The sequence below is a fragment of the Hemitrygon akajei genome, chromosome 18 (genome assembly GCF_048418815.1).
Source record: "Hemitrygon akajei chromosome 18, sHemAka1.3, whole genome shotgun sequence".
In the NCBI taxonomy this organism is placed as follows: Eukaryota; Metazoa; Chordata; class Chondrichthyes; order Myliobatiformes; family Dasyatidae; genus Hemitrygon; species Hemitrygon akajei.
In genome coordinates this window covers 28,829,120-28,848,964 of record NC_133141.1, presented here as the reverse complement: position 1 = coordinate 28,848,964, position 19,845 = coordinate 28,829,120, and the positions used below count along the sequence as shown (strand labels likewise).

At 46.9% G+C, this 19,845-nt stretch overlaps 1 protein-coding gene and 1 long non-coding RNA gene across 2 annotated transcripts in view; one reads left to right on the top strand and one right to left on the bottom strand.

The window, feature by feature from the left end:
* The window catches only part of LOC140741231 (nck-associated protein 1-like), an 89,671-nt gene that overhangs the window by 66,816 nt on the left and 3,010 nt on the right, over window positions 1-19,845 (bottom strand). Inside the window, exons 2-5 of the mRNA XM_073071194.1 lie at window positions 9,320-9,430; window positions 5,288-5,380; window positions 1,526-1,582; window positions 772-914 (exon numbers count right to left, since the gene is read on the bottom strand). Of these exons, the coding sequence (XP_072927295.1) occupies window positions 772-914; window positions 1,526-1,582; window positions 5,288-5,380; window positions 9,320-9,430 (404 nt within the window). The remainder of the gene's footprint in view (window positions 1-771; window positions 915-1,525; window positions 1,583-5,287; window positions 5,381-9,319; window positions 9,431-19,845) is intronic.
* On the top strand, window positions 782-19,128 carry LOC140741233 (uncharacterized). Its single transcript, XR_012102038.1, has 3 exons — window positions 782-894; window positions 4,904-4,974; window positions 19,013-19,128. It is a non-coding gene; the product is annotated as an uncharacterized lncRNA (long non-coding RNA).

Here is a 19,845-nt window from a genome sequence, read left to right as displayed (position 1 = left end):
GTGCTGGGGAGTAGGTACAGAGGAGATGTCAGGGGTAAGTTTCTTACGCAGAGAGTGGTGAGTGTGTGGAATGGGCTGCCAGAGATGGCGGTGGAGGCAGATACGATAGGGTCTTTTAAGAGACTCCTGGATAAATACATGGAGCTTAGTAAAATAGAGGGCTATGGGTAACCCTGGGTAATTTCTAAAGTAAGAACATGTTCGGCATAGCATTGTGGGCTGAAGGGTCTGTATTGTGCTGTAGGTTTTCTATGTTCTATCAGGACCACGATGAAGAGAAAATTGAGCATTTCTGTTTTGAAACAGCTCTCATTTGGGATGTTTACAGTGACAATGCGGGGGGGGGGGGGGGGAGGAGGAAAAGGATGGGGGAGGGAAGAGACCGGAGGAAGGGAGAGTGTGGGGAGGGGAAGGAGTGGGGCAGGGAGGGAGAGTGTGTCAGAGGGGAGGAGGGGAGGGGAGTGAGGAAGTACAGCGAGGAAGGCAGGGGAGAGTGTGGGCGAGAGAAATTGTGTGGAGGGAGAGTGTGAGTGAGGATGACTCAGGGAGGGGAGAGAGGTGGAGGGAGTAAGTGGGTGAGAGTGGGAGAGGGAAAATATGGAGCACTGGAGAATGTGTCAGAGGTGAGAGAGGGGGCAGAGAGTGTGGGTTAGGGACAGCATGGAAGAGGGTGAATGTGGAGGGGAAGATGGCTAAATATTCATTAACAATGGTGAGAGCTTTCCAACTCTTTGTTTCAGTAATCACATAAGTAATGGGAAGCTGCTTTACCTGGTACCATTGGACATCTCATAGGCACAGTTGTACAAGCCAAGCAGGACCTTGCGATCTTCAACACGAGCCAACAGCATGACGATGGAGGTGTACGTAGTTACCAGATCAAGATAACCCTTGGTAAGGTCATAGTTTACATTCTGCAAGTGAAGTAATCGTTGAAAAAGTTAACCCCTCTCCATCGTATTCATCACTTTTTCCTGTAATCTAAGATCATCCTTCTCACTAGCAACAACACCCCCATCTCGCTCGACCCAATTTCCTGTGTTCAGCCCATTTTACTCTAAGCCCCTCCCCACCGTGTACCCCTCCCAAGTGCTGCTCAAGCAACACTATTGTACCTGTCTCAACCACTCCCTCTGGTAGATTGTTCTATAGACTCACCACCGTCCGGGTGAAAATGTTGCCTTTCAGGTCCCTTTTAAATATTTCCTCCAACTTTTTGTGTGCCGTTCCAGATTTCCAGCATCTGCCGTCCTGTGCCACTACAGCTCATCCTCTCATTGCTACTTTGAACTCTCCTAGGTGAGCACAACAAATTCTCCACAGCTTCCACCATCTTCCACGGGACCCGACCACCAAACATCATTACCACCTCCCCCACTCTCCGCTTTCTGCAGGAATTGCCTCTCCGTGATTCCCTTATCAATTTCGTCCCTCCTCTCCAACTCCCTCCTGGCACTTATCCCTGCAAGGGGAAAAAATGTTACACCCGCCAATTTACCTCCTCCCTCCTGAATAAGGTACTTACAATGTCCAGGTACATTTGGCAGGCATCCATTGTATTCAGTAATTCATAGATATTGTTCTGTAAAACACAAACAGAAGGACCTTCAGTAGAAGTCAGATGAACAGCCAAAACGTCCTTAATGCAAAAAGCATTTGCTGCAAATACTAAAATTTCCCAGACCCACTGAAGATACCTGATATCAAAGATTAATCATGACATTTAGCTTCTGTATCCAGAAAACATCATATGTTTTTCACCCTCCGCATGCCACCTTGGCTGAACAGAGGAGCACTTTTCGTAAGAGACTAAGACAACTGCGCTGCTCCAAAGAGCGCTACATGAGGTCATTCTTACCTTCGGCCATTAGACTCTATAACGAGTCAACCTATAGCCGAGGAAGTGATGTTAGGCTGTTTGTGGCAACTTGTTTTTTTATTCTTTCCACTTTTCTTCTAATATTTATATCTGTGCATTTGTAATGCTACAGTGATGCTGTAATTTCCTTTGGGATCAATAAAGTATCAATCCATCATTCTTCGTTTCTGTCTCCAGTGGGATCCTATCACCTGGCATATCCTTTCCTCCACCCCCTCTCTGCTTTCCGCAGGGATCACTCTCTGTGTGACTCTCTGGCCCATTCATCCCTCCCCACAGATCTCCCTCAAGGTACTTATCTCTGCAACGATGATAAGTGCTGCACCTCAATCTGTCAGGCTGCTCAGGGTCATGTATCCGGAGCTCCCAGTGCCGTCTCCGCTACATTAACAAGACCTGATGAGTATTGGGGAACCACTTTGTCGAGCAAAACAAGGCAGGATCTCCTGCTGGCTATCCATTTCATTTCCCATACCAACATGTCTGTCCATGGTCTCCTCTATTGCCACGATGAGGCCAAACTCAGCCTGGAGGATCAACACCTCATATTCCATCTGACAGCATGGACATTGTTTTGGAGGTAACCATTCCTCCCAGTATTCACAATCACCACCCCCCTACACACTAGTTTTGTTTCTTCCCTGTTCTGTTGACCCTCTCACCCCATTTCTTCTCTTCCCCTCCCCTCATGACCTATTCATCACCTCCCCCTGGTTCTCCACCTCCTTCCCTTCATTCCACTCTCCTCTCCTATCAAATCCCTTCTTCGGCCCTTTACCTCTTCCACCTATCACCTCCCAGCTTCTCACTTCTTCAGCCCTCCTTCACTCGCCTATATTCCCACTCCCTTGGTCTAACCTGCCACTTGCCAGTTTGTACTCCTCCCCCACCCCACCCCCACCACCTTATTCTGGCATTTTCCCTTCCAGTTCTGATGAAGGGTCTAAGGCTGAAGTTTTATTCCCATCCACAGATGTTGCCGGACCTGCTGGGTTCCTCCAGATTTTTGTGTGTGCTGCTCAAGACTTCCAGCATCTGCAGAACCTCTTGTGTTCACCATCCAGTCTACCTGTAGCGCCTCTTTCAGGGAACAATATACCTGTACTCCAAGGTCCCTCTGATCTACAACATTCCCCTGGGCCCTACCATTCACTACGAACCTCCTACTCCAATTTGTCCTCACTGAATTAAATGCATTTCCCTTTCCTCAGTCCACTTACTCAGCAGATCAAGATCCAGCTGTAATTCTTATTAACCATCTTCACTGAGAGCGACTACTTGGTCCTGCTCTTTGAAGGGGCAAATTTCAGACCTTTGCTTTTCCTGCCTTTCCAAAGCCAGACATCTCCAAGCTCCTCTCACTCTGGACTCTTGCACTTCAGTTATTTGTGGTAGCCATGTTTTCAGCTGCCTCAGCGTGCTGAGCTCTAGAATTTGTTCCCCTTTCCCTCTCTCATTCCTTCCTTGTTGCTGTTCCTTTAAGTTGCTGCAGTGGACAGTGTCAGGACATAATGTGTGCTGATGATCAGTTATTACATTATTTCTCCAGCTGAGTTACATTACTAACTCTGAAAGTGTACACGTCACTGACCAGCTTGTAGCTCTAGAAAATAGAAATCTACAGCACATTACAGGCCCTTTGGCCCACAATGTTGTGCTGACAATGTAACCTACTGTAGAAACTGCCTAGAATTACCCTACCACATAGCCCTCTATTTTTCTAAGCTCCATGTACCTATCTAAGAGTCTCTTAAAGACCTTATTGCATCTGTTTCCACCACCGTTGCCGGCAGTGCATTCCACACACCCGCAGCTCTCTTGTGTGGAAAACTTACCCCTGACATCCCCTCTGTACCCACTTCCAAGCACCTTTAAACTGTGCCCTCTTGTGGTAACCCTTTCAGTCCTGGGAAAAAGCCTCTGGCTATCCACACGATCAATGCCTCTCATCATCTTATACACCTCCATCAGGTCACCTCTCATCCTCCATCACCCCAAGGAAAAAAAGCTGAGTTCACTCAACCTATTCTGATAAGACATGCTCTCCAATCCAGGCAACATCCTTGTAAATCTTAACCATGCCCCCTCATGTTAGCTCTACATCTGTATTTTTTTATATTAAACACAAGTGTGATCCGGCAAAGATAAGAATACATTGGGCATAATTTTTAACCCCTCCCTCCCTCTGTAGACTATTGGGGCCGACCCTCTGGCAGTACTGATCCAGGCACCATTGTTCCTGGCTCCCCTGCTGGCACACCGACTCCATCCCCTCCTTCAGTGAGGACAGACACACAGTTTCTCAGTCAGTAACTCACTCACACACTCTGCACTCACAACATCTTCTTCATGTCCCCTAGTCAGCCCCTCCCTTCCTATATCTGCTCAGAATAAACTTCTGAGTTCCCTGTTGCGTTACTTAAACTTGGTTTTCACTGTTCATTTCCTTTTTTGGTTCAGCTTGACATTTCCTGTTTTCTGCTTCATAATTGACTGCAATATTAACTTTGTGTTTCAAGTTTCATAGAACGTAGAACTTGGAACATTACATGCCCCCTATACTTTCCTCCAATCACCTCAAAATTACACCCTCTCATATTAGCCATTTTTGCCCTTCGTGGTCGAGACAGCCACAGCCAGTGTCCCTTGCTGTAACCGTAATGCGTGCCCAAGGTGCAGCAGCTGCTATTCCAAAACTAGGAGGGGACGCAGGCCACAAAATAGTCTTCAGGAGAGAGCTCCACTGGTGGGACAGATCCGGCTGAGTGATGGAGGAGGGGGTTCTGAAAAGGGGAAGCAGGGGTGGTGCTGACTGCACTGTTAAGGGAATTGAAGACGAAATTCCCCGACTGCGGTCAGTGCAAATGATGTAACCAATGATGGAGCCCCGGTGTAATGAGGTCCAACATTCCCGCTAATGATCCAAGAGGAATGATGTCATCCCGCGCACCCTGGTTGCTAGGGTGTCTGTGCCGGGAGTGATGGGAAACAGACCAGCAACACTCATTGCTGTGTTTCATGCAGAGGGAAGATATTTCACCGCCCTGCAATTGAAGATTGAAGCGGACACTGAAAAGTCTACAGGGTGTCGGGAGGTGAGTCACAGGATCCCCGGCCTCTGACCGGTCTCGTTTGGCTTTGGGTCACCGTTAGAGTTAATAATACACTGCACATCAGGGGTAAGTAGTTCAACTCTTGTATTGGATGTGCTCAGGGGAATCACTGAGGACTCGGCTGTGGCACCCCGACCATATTTGTTAATATATCAATGCATGGTGCATGACCCCAGGCAATGAATTGGGTTGTTGGCGTGTCTCTCATTTAACACACTTTAACCTTTAACTTGCACAGCCCAACCTGTCTCTGGGTAAAATCAAAGTTGATAGTGTCATTAAACTCCAGACTTACCCGAAGCTCCATGATATCCACAAATGACTGGTAGAAATTGGTCACATTCTTCAGAACTTCAGACTTTTCCTTCTGGATGCTGCTGAGCTGACTCTGCCAATGGAGAATTGAATAAACAAGTCACAGAGCTGTCGTGCAGCATGCCCTTCGGCCCATCATGTCCATGCCAACCATTGTGCCCACCTACACTTGATCATAGTCAACGGAGGAAGGTTGTCAAAGGATTCAGCAATATGGAGATCAGTTAGAAACGTGAGCAAAGTTCAAAGTAAAACTTACTATCAGAGTACGTACATGTCACCACATACAACCCTGAGATTCTTTTTCTGCGGGCATACTTAGCAAATCTATAGAACAGTAACTAAACTGTAAACATCAGGAACTGTAAACTGTAAACAAGTAGTGCAAATGCAGATGTAAATAAATAGCAATAAATAACAAGCATGCAATGACAAATTAACATCCGTCAATATAACAGAGTCCTGAAAAGAGTCCTTAAATGAGAGCAGCTATCCCGTTTTGTTCAAGAGCCTGATGGTTGAGGGGATAGTAACGATTCTTGAACCTGCTGGTGTAAGTCCTGAGGCTCTTGTACCTTCTACCTGATGGCAGCAGTGAGAAAAGAGCCTGGCCTGGGTGGTGAGGATCTCTGATGCTGGATGCTGCTTTCCTACGTTTCATATTGCTGTAGAAAAGCAGAGAAAAAATCGAGACAGAATTTAATCTGAACAAGTGTGAGGTGTTGCACTTAGGGAGGTCAAATATAAGAGTAAAATATTCTCTAAATAGCAGAGATCTTGCAATGCTACGTCATATCTCACTGAAAGTGGCAACACAATATATCGGGTGGATAGAAGGGGTATGGCATACTTGCCTTTATTGGTCAAGATGTTGAGTATAACACTTGGGAAATAATGTTGCAGCTGTATAAAATGGCAGTCAGGTCACACTTGGAGTATTGTGTGTGGTTCTGGTCACCCCAGTACAGGAAGGGTGTGGAAGTTTTGGAGAGGACACAGAAGAGATTCACCAGGAGAGAACATAGAACAGCACAGGAACAGACCACCATATCTGTGCCAAAAGTCTCTGGCTATCCAATCAATCTATGCTTCTTATTATGTTATCAACTCTTATCTCCTCTATCAAGTCACCCCTAATCCTCCTTGAGTGAGAAAAGCTCATTCAACCTTCAAGCTTCATAAGACATGGAGGCAGATAAGGTAGTGATGTTTAAAAGGCACGTAGACGGTCACATCAGCAGGCAGGGATACAGACCGTGTGCAGGGTGACAGGGTTAGTTCATTGTGGGCCAAAGGGCCTGTTTCTGTACCCTGCTGTTCTACGCCTAATTCCATTTACCAGCACTGGTAATTTCCATTGTCCACAACCTTCTCTGTCTTGGTGATTCAATGTGGTCCAGATACTTGTTAAACATTGTGAGAGTCCCTGCCTCCACCACCTCCTCAGGCAGTGTGTTCCTGCTTGCAACCTGCCCCCCAACCGTGCCCAGGGAAGAGAAATCTTCCTCAGATCCCCTCTAACCACCCCCACTCCATCCCCTAACCCAATTTCCACTACCATGAAGAAAATTTTCTCACTATTCATCCTAACAATGACTTTGTTCATTTTGTACATCTCTATCAGATCCCACCCCCACCCCCCAGCCTCCTCCACTCTAAGGAGGACAGCCCAGTCTCTCCATCCAGGTAAAGGCCTGGTGAATCTCCTCTGCACCCTCTCCAGTGCAGTCACATCCTTCCTACAGTGTGGTGACCAGAACTTAAAAAGTACTCCAGCTGTGGTCAGACCAGTATTGTATAGGAGGACAATGGATATTTTTGCAAAAATTGTCTTGTCGATCTTTCATCAAGTTGCGGTCAATGGCCTACAACACTCTGACAGATTAGGAGACTCAGCTTGAAAGATCTACTGGCTGCGAAAGGAGGAAGGTAGCAGTGATTTAAGGAGCATCATCAAAAATCCTGATGCAAATAAGTGTGACGTGGAGGTGTTTGTGATGGAGAGCTGTAAGAAAATAAAGAAGGGCTTGTCTTTGAAGAAGGCCTGATGTTGCCAGGTGTGGCTGAAGCACCACACCCCACTGTTACCTTTGTAGTGCTGCCAATCTTTTGATGGAATCATAAAAACTCAAGGAACAAGAGCAGGAGGAGGCAACTTGGCTCCTCAAGCCTGCCCCACAGAGAAGGTTGATCCAGTCCTGGCCTCAGCACCACTCACCCTCTCTCTCACAGCCCTCGCCTACCTCCTTGTCAACTCCCAGCTGGATACTATCAGCAACTCCACTTCCACACTCTCTGGAGCAGAGAACTCCAGGGATTCTGCTGAACAATTTCAATTTCAAACATTGACCCTCCTCATCCCAAGCAACAACTCAGTAAATCCTCCCTGCATAGTCCACATTGTTGGAAAAGGAGATAGAATCATCTATGATAAGAGGCATAGATCGAGTGGGTAGCCAGATACTTTTTTCCAGGTGAAATGGCTGATACGAGGGGGCATAGCTTTAAGGTGATTGGAGGAAAGTATAGGAGGGATGTCAGAGGTCAATTTTTTACACAGAGAGTGGTAGGTTTATGGAACAAAGGGTGGTGGTAGAGGCAGATATATTAAGGGCATTTAACAGACTCTTAGATAGGCACTTGGTGTCACACTAGCAACTACTGAACCCAGGTGTCGCGGAAATGAGGAATTCTAACAGAACATCAGTGGCTCAACCGCAAGACAAATTCTCAAAACAGGGACCCCGCAATAAGGGTTAATCGGGAGTACACTTTAAATAATTACAATGCGGAAAACCTGTGCCAGTCAGAATAAACTTGACAAGATTCAACAAAGCACAAGGGTTTACCGACTCTAGTTATAACAGCAATTAACAAGTACTGGTGGTTTCGGAGCCCAACACTCTACAGTTAGCCACACATGCCCGAAGGGCTCATGACACGTGGATGATGGAAAAATGGAGGGTTATATAGGAGGGAAGAATTATATTGATCTTAAAATAGGTTAAAAGGCCATCATAACATCAAGGGCTGAAGAGCCTGTCCTGTGCTGTAATGTTCTATGTTCTAAGACCATTCAGCCCATTGAGTGAATGCTAGACCATGTCTAATGAGATCTGGTACACTTTGCTCCTGCTTCGCAATTACAGGCAATTTTACTCAAGTTGTAGGATGGGGCAGCAGCGTCGATGACCAGGCATCCAGCTCCATGTGATGGGGAGGAGAGGATAGTACTGGGAGCAGGAATAAAGGAATGAGAGGAATTCCATAAATGAAGATCAGAATGGTACAGCACAGAAACAGTCTCTTCGGCCCACCAAATTATGTCGACCTTTAGCACATCCACATCACTTCCCCTTGCCTGCATTAGGACCCTACCCTCCCATGCCTTGCCTATTGAAATGTCTGCCTAAATACCCTTTAAACATCGTGGTTGTATCTGATTCCTCCACCTCCTCTGGCAGTGCGTTCCAGAGTTGGGAAGGAGGAGGAAATTGTGCAAAGCAGAGGGAGTTTGGAAACATTTTGTGTCTGAGGAAATTTCACTTCTGGGCCTGGTGTTGTTGTGTCACCCTGACTCGCTCCTGTTTCAACAAACACATCCAGCCTAGCTTCAGAGACACATGCGTCACCAGGTGCTGAGATTTATCAGTGTGATTACTTCCAGTGACAGAAAAATGGAGAACTGCAATAAGAAATTTCCATCAACTGGTATTCTCACTAGAGTCCAGGTATGACTTCACTCTCTGCTACCTGACCAGTGTCATTAAGTTTTGGGGAGATGTGTCCCACCCCTGGTACTTGAAGCAGTCTCTGACAGCAATCGTTGCTTTCAGAACTCCCATTTTAGCAATGAACTGACATTTGGAGCAATGCAGGGTTTCTGTACAATTACCCAATGAAGCTTTGTTTCCTGTGTGCACTGGGATATCACTCGAAAGCACACAATCCGGACTGGTGCAGCAAGCCTTTCAGCACACAGGCAGTCCCAAGACCAGCAGGGAATACTTACACTGTTGGATCGAATATCAATTGTTGGAAACTTCCTTGTGATGCATTTGATAGCAGCTTCCATGGTCTTCTCTGTTAAGTAGGGCAGCTTTGTCTTGGGTTCTGAACATGTCTGCAGGAGAGAGAAGGAAAGATTTCAAGATAAAACTCTGGCCTTGTGCACAATGAATTATTGACATCATGAAGGAGCTTCTACTAGCACCTTAACTACGAGACTAAAGCAATGCACGCAATGCTGGAGGAACTCGGCAGGCCAGGCAGCAGCTATGGAAATGAATAAACAGTTGATGTTTTGGGTTTTGGGCTGAGACCCTTCATCATAGAAACATAGAAAACTTACAGCACAATACAGGCCCTTCGGCCCACAAAGCTGTGCCGAACATGTCCTTATCTTAGAAATTACTAGGCTTACCCATAGACCTCCATTTTACTAAGTTCCATGTACCTATTTAAAAGCCTCTTAAAAGACCCTATTGTATCCGCCTCCACCACCGTTGCCGGCAGCCCATTCCACGCACTCACCACTCTCTGAGTAAAAAACTTACCCTGACATCTCCTCTGTACCTACTCGCCAGCACCTTAAACCTCTGTCCTCTTGTGGCAACCATTTCAGCCCTGGGGAAAAGCCTCTGACTATCCACACGATCAATGCCTCTCATCATCTTATACACCTGTATCAGGTCACCTCTCATCCTCCGTCGCTCCAAGGAGAAAAGGCCGAGTTCACTCAACCTGTTCTCATAAGGCATGCTCCCCAGTCCAGGCAACATCCTTGTAAATATCCTCTGCACCCTTTCTATGGCTTCCATATCCTTCCTGTAGTGAGGCGACCAGAACTGAGCACAGTACTCCAAGTGGGGTCTGACCAGGGTCCTATATAGCTGCAACATTCCCTCTTGGCTCCTAAATTCAATTCCACAATTGATGAAGGCCAATACACCATACACCTTTTTTTTAAAACTTTTTTTAATTGAGTTTTCGAATAATTACAGAAATAAAAGAAAATATATGAAAAAAAAATATATATATACCCTTCCCCCCTCCCCTTAACCCCTCCCCCCTAACATCCCTATAGAAAAAAAAGAAAGAAAAAAAAAAGAAAGAGTGCCTGGATATTGGAAGATCCCCACATGCTCCATGGAGTTCGTAATAACTTTAGTATATATATTTATTTATTTCCCCAAATAACCAATTATTTCATCTTCGGAGCACCTATATATTTAATCCTGTCTTTTGTAAATAAGGGCGCCAAATTTTCAAAAATGTTTCATATTTATCTCTTAAATTATAAGTATTTTTTTCAAGTGGAATACAGCTATAAATTTCCTTCTTTCAACGATCTATACTTAAGTATGCATCTGATTTCCAAGTAACTGCAATAGCCTTTTAACCATACGCCTTCTTAACCACAGTGTCAACCTGTGCAGCTGCTTTGAGAGTCCTATGGACTCGGACCCCAAGATCCCTCTGATCCTCCACACTGCCAAGAGTCTTATCATTAATACTATATTCTGCCACCATATTTGACCTACCAAAATGAACCACTTCACACTTATCTGGGTTGAACTCCATCTGCCACTTCTCGGCCCAGTTTTGCATCCTATCAATGTCCCGCTGTAGCCTCTGACAGCCCTCCACACTATCCACAACACCCCCAACCTTTGTGTCATCAGCAAATTTACTAACCCATCCCTCCACTTCCTCATCCAGGTCATTTATAAAAATCCCAAAAAGTAAGGGTCCCAGAACAGATCCCTGTGGAACACCACTGGTGACTGACCTCCATGCAGAATATGACCCATCTACAACCACTCTTTGCCTTCTGTGGGCAAGCCAATTCTGGATCCACAAAGCAATGTCCCCTTAGATCCCATGCCTCCTTACTTTCTCAATAAGCCTTGCATGGGGTACCTTATCAAATGCAGGACCAGCATCTGCAGAATCTCTTGTGAATACAAGAGTAAACATGCATTTCTAAAGCACCTGTTGTATCCGCAAGAACTCAAAAGTGTTTCAGACACCCTTGATGCGTGTTCACTATTACAATAATAAGAAACACCAATGTATGCACAGCGTGGCCCCATGACAATGAGGCAATGGCTAAGTTAGTTGCTACCATGCCACTCAAAGTTAATTTTTCTTGGGCAGCGTGGTATCACAATGGGCAGAGCCACTGCCTCACAACTCCAGAGGCGCAGGTTCGATCCTGACCTTGGCCGCTGTCTGTACGTTCTCCCTGTGACCAGGTGAGTTTTCCAGTTTCCTCCCACATCCCAACAACGTGCAGGTTGGTGAATCAGAATCGGGTTTATTATCATTGGCACATGTGAAATTTGTTGTTTTGTGGCAGCAGTACCGTGAAGTACATAAATATTTAAAAACTAACAATGTGCAGGTTGATGAGTAGTAAGGGGTAGGAAGAGGAGAAAATAACAGGTGAATGTGTTGTTGAAAAACTGGTGCAGGGGAAAGGGATTCAGATCTTTGGGCTGTTGGGATCTCTTCTGGGGCAGAGGTGAGCCATACAAGAGGAATCAAAACCCTGGCAGGCAGATATGCTGGTCCTAAGAGGAAGGGCCTGTTAGGGAAATTTTGGGGTTAGGACAGACAGCAAAATATTAACTAATAATTTCAGCACTATCTTCAGCCACCAATCTTCAGATCTGAATATGAACTGTAGATTAAATTTAAAATGCAGCTTTGAAATGGGTTCAGAAGAGCATTGAGCTGCAGTTAATAGGGAAACCAGACAATGCTGACTTAATATTCATTTGGGTGTCTGTAGTGTGGGTGCGAAGGAGGTGTGAAAGTTATATGTAATTCAAAGGAAGCATTGTAGATACATTGTAAATATAGAATTGTCCTTTGATCTTTAGCATATAAAATGCCGTGTAATGTTGAGTCGCACTGGCCTCTTCCTCTGAAAGGGTCTCAATATGATGCCTGCTGTGTCTCACCTTGTCAAATAAAGAGACTACTTCATATCTACTAGCTACATCTCTCCAGTGACTTTGTTTACGTCACAACACGGCCAATAGTAATTTGGCTGGGAAGTGGGATTCTCAGCTGGAAAGTGATGCAGATTTCAGTGACAACAAGTTGAATAGACATATCAGGCAGGAGAAAGGTCAGGAATGAGGAAAACCTGTGGGATTAAACTGCATTTACTTCAATGCAAGAGATCTGACTAGTAAGGTGGATAAATGCAGGACATGGATAGCTATGGGACTAAGATAGCCATTATGGAAAGATAGCTGATGAAGGGACTGGCTGTCGGCTTAATGTTCCAGGGTACAGGTACTCTAGGCAGTCAGAGGAAAGAGAGGATGGGGAGCTGCTTAAGGGGAATGTCACGGCATTAATCAGAGATGAAATTAATGGGAGTGATTAAGGGGCATGTCATGGCTGTGCTTACAGGTGATGTTACTGGTGAGGCTTCATGGGTGATCTGAGAAATAAGAAAGGGGTGATCACTTTGTTAGGATTGTACTATAGGCCCCCTGATGGGAATTAGAGTAAATGTGCAGGGAGATTGTGGAAAGTGGCAAGATTGATAGGGTTATCCTAAGTGGGAATTTTAACTTTCTTAATATAGACTGGGACTGTCATCATATTAAGGGCTGAGATTGGGTGGAATTTGTTAAGTGTGTTCAGGAAAGGTTCCATGCACAATATATTGAAGGCCCCGATTACGGAGGGGACAAAGCTCGACCTACTCTTGGGTAAAATGTCGGGGCAAGTGACTGAGGTGTCGGTGGGGGAGGAGCACTGTTGTTCTATTAGATTTAACTTAGTTAAGGAAAGGGGCAGACCTGGTCCACAAGTTAAAGCTCTAAGTTGGGGCTGGGCAAATTTTGACAGTATGAGACGGGAACTTGCAAAAGTTACTCGGAGTAGGTTGTTTGCGGCAAAGGGACCACAGGCAAATGGGAGGGTTTTAAAAGTGAAATAATGAGAGTTTAAGGTCTGCATTTTCCTGTTAGAGTGAAGAGCAAGGCTGACAGGAGCAGGGAACCCTGGATGATGAGAGACATTGAGGTTCTGGTCAGGAAAAAGGAGGAGACATGGGTCAGGTCCAAGGAGCTGGGATTGAATGAATCCTGGGAGGAGTATAGTGGATAAAGGAGTGTACTCAAGAAGGGAATAAGGAGGGCAAAAAGGGAACAAGAGATGGCTTTGGCAGAGAAAGCTAAGTAAATCTAAAGAGATTTTATAAGGATATTAAGAGGAAAGTAGTAACTAGATAGAAAATGAGGTCCTTCAAAGACGAAGATTATCACGTTTGTGTGGAGCTACAGGAGATGGGTGATGTCCTCAATGAGTATTTCTCCACTGTTTTACTGTGGAGAAAGAGGTGTAGACTTTGGAACTTAAGCTAGTTAATGGGGAGGTATTGGGATAGTCCATGTTATAGCAGAAGAGTTACTGGATGTCTTAAAACTTATGAAGGTAGATACATCTCTGGACATGATCAGGTATAGCCAAGAACACTGTGGGAGGCTAGGGAAGAAATTATGGGAGTTCTGGCTGAGAGATACATATGCATCATTATTAGCCACAGGTGAGGTGCCGGTAGACTGGAGAGTAGTGAAGTTTGTGTGCTTATTTAAGACTTGCAAATTTCTATAGATGTACCATAGAGAGCATTCTAACCGGTTGCATCACAGCCTGATATGGAGGCCCCAATGCATAGGATCGAAAGAGGCTACAGAGGGTTGTAGACTCAGTCAATTCCATCAAGAACACAACCCGGACATCTTCAAACAGTGCCTCAAGAAGATGACATCCATCAGTAAAGACCCTCGTCATCTTTGTGCTACCACCATCGGGCAGGAGGTACAGGACCCTGAAGACCCACATTCAATGGTACAAGAACAGCTTCTCCTCCACCAACAGATTTCTGAATAGTCCATGAATACTACGTCAAAATTTCACTTCTGAAGGCCTCCCACTTACCAAGTACACTTTTGCCTGAAAACATCCTGTCCCAATCCATACTTGCCAGATCATTTCTGATAATATTAAAATTGGCCTCTCTCCAACTTAAAATCTCAACCCAAGGACCAGACCTATCCTTTTCGATGATTACCTTGAAACTAATGGCATTATGATCACTAGATGCAAGGTGTTCCCCTACACAAACTTCTGTCACCTGCCCTGTCTCACTCCGTAATAGGAGATCTAATATCATGCACTCTCTAGTTAGGACTTCCCTGTACACATTTGACAACCTCTATCCTATCCAGTCATTTTACAGTATGGCAGCCCCAGTCAATATGTGGAAAGTTAAAATCACTTACCATCACAACCTTATGTTTCTTCCAACAGTCTGCGATCCCTCTACAAATTTGTTCCTCTAGATCCCCTGGACCATTGGGTGGTCTATTATATAATCCCATTAACGTTGTCATACCTTTCTTATTCCTCAGTTCTACCCATAAAGTCTATTAGATGAGCTCTCTGGTCTGTCCTGATTGAACACTGCCGTGACGTTTTCCCTGACTAGTAATGCCCCCCTTTAATCCCTCCTGCTCTGTCACATCTAAAACAACGGAATCCTGGGACACTGAGCTGCCAGTCCTGCCCCGTCTGCAACCAAGCCTCACTAATGGCTGCAACGTCACAATTCCATGTGCTGATCCAAGCCCTGAGCTCATCCTCTTTTCCTGCAACACTCCTTGCATTGAAATATTCGCAGCTCAGAACATTAGTCCCACCGTGCTCAACCTCTTGATTCCTGACCTTGTACGTACTGTAGGCCTAATAACATCTTTCTCCAAAACCTCTCCACCATCTGCTATGGCACTCTAATTCCCATCTCCCTGCAACTTTGGATTAAGACCCCGCTCCCCCCCCCCACTAACTACACCATGATGACCAAAACACAATATTCTAAATGCAGCCTCACCAACACTGCACACTGTACACTGCACCACGACCTCCCGACTTTTATAGTCAGTGCCCTGACTGTTGAAGGCCAACATGCCAAAAGCCGCCTTCAGTGCCCTGTCTATCTGCGACACCACATTCAGGAAACCATGCATGTGTACTCCGAGGTCCTTGTGTTCGACAGCACTCCCCAGGGAGAGCGTTGCCTATTTTAGTGTCATCTGCAAACTTACTAACCGTGCGTTACCCCATCTCATCCTAATTGTTTATGTAAGATCCCAGCACCAGCCCCAGTGACACAGGCCTCCTGTCTGCGAAACAACCCTCCACTTTCACCACCTGCTCCTCGCCACTGAGCCAATGATTAAACAAGAAGCCGGGAACCTGGCAGCATCACCATCAGGCCCTCGGAGGGGCTGACTTCGGGAAAATGGATCCCCAATCTGCAGGCAGGTCAGGACCTGTTTGAGTGTGGGTTTCTGTGATCCCAATGTCTGAAGAGTTTTGGGCCAAGGTGGGAGACAGTTGAAGCACAGTTTAACCGGGACCGTTGAGAATGGCGGGGCAGGCTGCAGGGTGAATGGCTTCTTCCTGGCCCTCCATTACACGAGTGTTGTTGAGTGACAGCCAATAGCGCAGCCTGACACTGTCAGGTGGTCACAGTTAAAGTGGACATTGTGACATCCACCTCCATCAGCTTAGCAGCCTCATTACCACTCTCGATTAGATTAGGTTGAACAGAAATAAACCCGAAAGGTTGCTGGTGGAAGTCAGAGTTCAACCTATCAGGCTGGAAGCAGATCGGTAACACTGACATCCTGGGGCAGCAGACTGTTGCCGAGAGAGCAGCTTGCAACAGGAAGTAAAAGCCGTCCGAGCGACAAGGCATCAGTTTGAGTGGGTGAGCTCAACATCCCCATCTGTCCCTCAGCCTCATATCAAGGACAAAGTTATTTTTGAACAACAGAGATGCATATGTGTGTGTGTGTGTATATATATATATATATATATATATATATATATATATATATATACACACACACAGACACACACACACACACATTCTCTCTCTCTCCCTCTCTGCCCCTCCCTCTCCCCCCTCTCACTCTCCCCCCACCCTCTCCAAGAATTATGCCATACACATAATGCCTGCAAGAAAAATATCAGCCCACCACAGCTGGAACATTAGCTGTCAGCTGGGGCTCTGCTCTTTCGAGCTCAGTGTATCCGTCCGGTCTCCTCAAACTGTATTTGCATCTCTAAACCTCAATCCAACACCTGGTGAATAAGTGAATAAACAAAATTTGCAACACTCCCTGAGAGAGAGAGACACACACACACACACACACACACACACACACTCTCTCTCTCTCTCTCTCTCTCTCACACACACACACACACACACACACACACACACACACACACACACACACACACACACACACACACACACACACACACAATTCAAACCATTACTCTTGCTGTCTGTTGGAGAAGTGAAGTCTAATTATGGTACTCATTATGATGGATCAGTGCAGAGGAGGTTCACCAGGGTGTTGCCTGATCTGCAGAGTTCGGAGTGCTGGGTCTCTTCCTTGGAGTGGCAGAGGCTGCCTGGGGTGGTCATGGAAGCAGATATGATAAAGGCATTCAAGAGGTTTTAGAGAGATACATGAATATGCAGGGAATGGAGAGATATGGATGAACTCAAGAGGGGCCACCCTTTAGAATAGAGGTATGGAGGAATTTTTTAGCCAGAGAGTAGTGAATCTGTGGAAAGTTCTGCCATAGACAGCTGTGGAGCCCGAGACTGTGGGTATATTTAAAGCAAAAATTGATACTTTCCTGATTGGTCAGGGCATTATAGGTTATGATGAGAGGGTAGGTGTATGGGATTGAGTGGGATCTGGGATCAGCCCTGATGGAATGGTGGAGCAGAATTGATGGGCTGAATGGCCTAATTCTGTTCTAATGCCTTTTGGTCTTATGGTCTGATAAGAACGGCAGACAGGATTGCAGGCTGAATGTTGGCAAACGGGAGAAGGCAGAATTCTCTGTGAATGGGCAGACTGAAAGCACCCATCTCTATGCTGTGTGTCAACCCGTGGGTGGGGATAGGTCTGGGGATGTAAGAGTGATGCTCAGGAGCAGAGTGAGGGACGTGGCTCCTGCGACTTCTGCAGGCTGGGTTTGCCTGGAGTGATTTTTAGGGAGGATGGTAAAAAATTAATCGTAGTGCTGGTTGAATATCTTCCCCACTGTGCCTGGCCTTGAGCGTACATGACTGGGACAGTGAGAATGCTAAATCCTGTGGGAGGACAAAGCAGCGTCTGTGAGAGCACAACCATGGGAGTATGAAAGCCAGGTGAACACATGGGAAGAGTGGTGACGTGACGACTGGCTCTGGTTCCGAGACTGAGCTGCTCTCAATGTCAACACAAGTGAATTTGCAGATGCTGGAAATAAAAAAAAACACAAAACGCTGGCAGAGCTCAGCAGGCCAGACAACATCTATGGGAGGAGGTAGTGACGACGTTTCAGGCCGAAACCCTTCATCAGGAGTGAAGTAACATGGGATGGTCGAGGGGGGATAAGAAGTGGGGGGAGGGATAAAGTAGAGAGCTGGGAAGTGATAGGCTGGAGGGAAATGGGCTAGGGGGAAGGTGGAGAATTATGGGAAATAAAAGAGAAAGAAAGGTAGGGCTGGGGGGAGATTATAGTGAGGGGGGAAAAAGAGAGAGAGAGAGAACCAGACTAACATTATAGATAGGGATGGGGTAAGGGGGGGGGCAGGGGTATCAATGGAGGTCTGTGAGTTGGATGTTCATGCCGGCAGGAAGGAGGTTACCTAGGCGGGAGATAAGGTATTGCTCCATCAACCTGCGTGTGGCCTCATCTTGACGGTAGAGGAGGCCATGGACAGACATGTCGGAGTGGGAGTGGTCTGTGGAATTGAAGTGTGTGGCCACAGGGAGACCCCGCCACTACTGGAAGACCGAGTGCCGGTGTTCGGCGAAACGGTCTCCCAGTCTGCGGCGGGTCTCCCCGATGTATAAACGGCCACATCGGGAGCACCGGATACAGTATATCACCCCAGTTGACTCGCAGGTGAAGTGGTGCCTCACCTGAAAGGACTGTCTGGGGCCTAGGATGGTGGTGAGGGAAGAAGTGTGGGGGCAGGTGTAGCACTTCTTCCGTTTGCAGGGATAAGTGCCTGGAGGGAGGTCGGTGGGGAGGGATGGGGGGGACGAATGGACCAGGGAGTCACGTAGGGAGCGATCCCTGCGGAAAGCCGAGAGTTGGGGGGAGGGGAAGATGTGGTTGGTGGTGGGATCCCGTAGGAAGTGGTGCAAGTTACGGAGGATTATACGTTGGATCTGTAGGCTGGTAGGGTGATAGGTGAGGACCAGGGGGACTCTATCCCTGGTGGGCTGGCGGGGGGATGGGGTGAGGGCAGAGGTGCGTGAAATATGGGAGACGAGATGGAGGGCAGAGTTGATAGTGGACGAAGGGAAGCCACTTTCTTTAAAAAGGGTATTGGTCCACTTACAGCAACATTTCACATCAGGAGAGAGAGTATAAAATAGAGCATTTGGGGCTTGAAGGTAGTCTTCGAGGCCTCACTAACAGGCTGGTCATGCACAACCGCATGGATTCAGCATAACAGCAGGTGTGCTGCAGAGTGAGAGGGGCCCGCGCATACATAGATAAATATTTTAATGCTAATGCTTGCTATTCTGTCCTAATAAACACAGTTTTGTAGTTCAAAGTAAATGATTGTAATCTGGGACTTCCTGCCTTGCAGAGCTGGATCAGAGAATCATTACATGCAATGTAACAGCAGATGGCAGCAGCTTCGATAATTTGGGCTGAAACAAAAGAATTTGCGTGTGCAAACGGCATGCATGCACTCAGGTGGGAATTAGAGAGCAGAGAAGGTGGGCAGTGGATAGGATGGGAACAATCTTAGCAGCCATACCCCAGTGTGATACAGTGACAGACCCATCCCCACCGGTACCGTACCCCGGTGTTACACAGTGACAGACCCGTCCCCACCGGTACCGTACCCCGGTGTTATACACTGACAGACCTGTCCCTACCGGTACCGTACCCCGGTGTTACACAGCGACAGACCCGTCCCCACCGGTACCGTACCCCAGTGACAGACCTGTCCCCACCGGTACTGTACCCCGGTGTTACACAGTGACAGACCCATCCCCACCGGTAACATCCCTGGGTGTTATACAGGGACAGACCCATCCCCACCAGTACTGTACCCCGGTGTTACACAGCGACAGACCCGTCCCCACCGGTACCGTACCCCGGTGTTACACAGCGACGGACCCGTCCCCACCGGTACCGTACCCCGGTGTTACACAGCGACGGACCCGTCCCCACTGGTACCGTACCCAGGTGTTATACAGTGACAGACCCGTCCCCACCGGTACCGTACCCCGGTGTTACACAGTGACGGACCCGTCCCCACCGGTACCGTACCCCGGTGTTACACAGTGACCGACCCGTCCCCACCGGTACCGTACCCCGGTGTTACACAGCGTCAGACCCGTCCCCACCGGTACCGTACCCCGGCGTTACACAGCGACAGCGATGGACCCGTCCCCACCGGTACCGTACCCC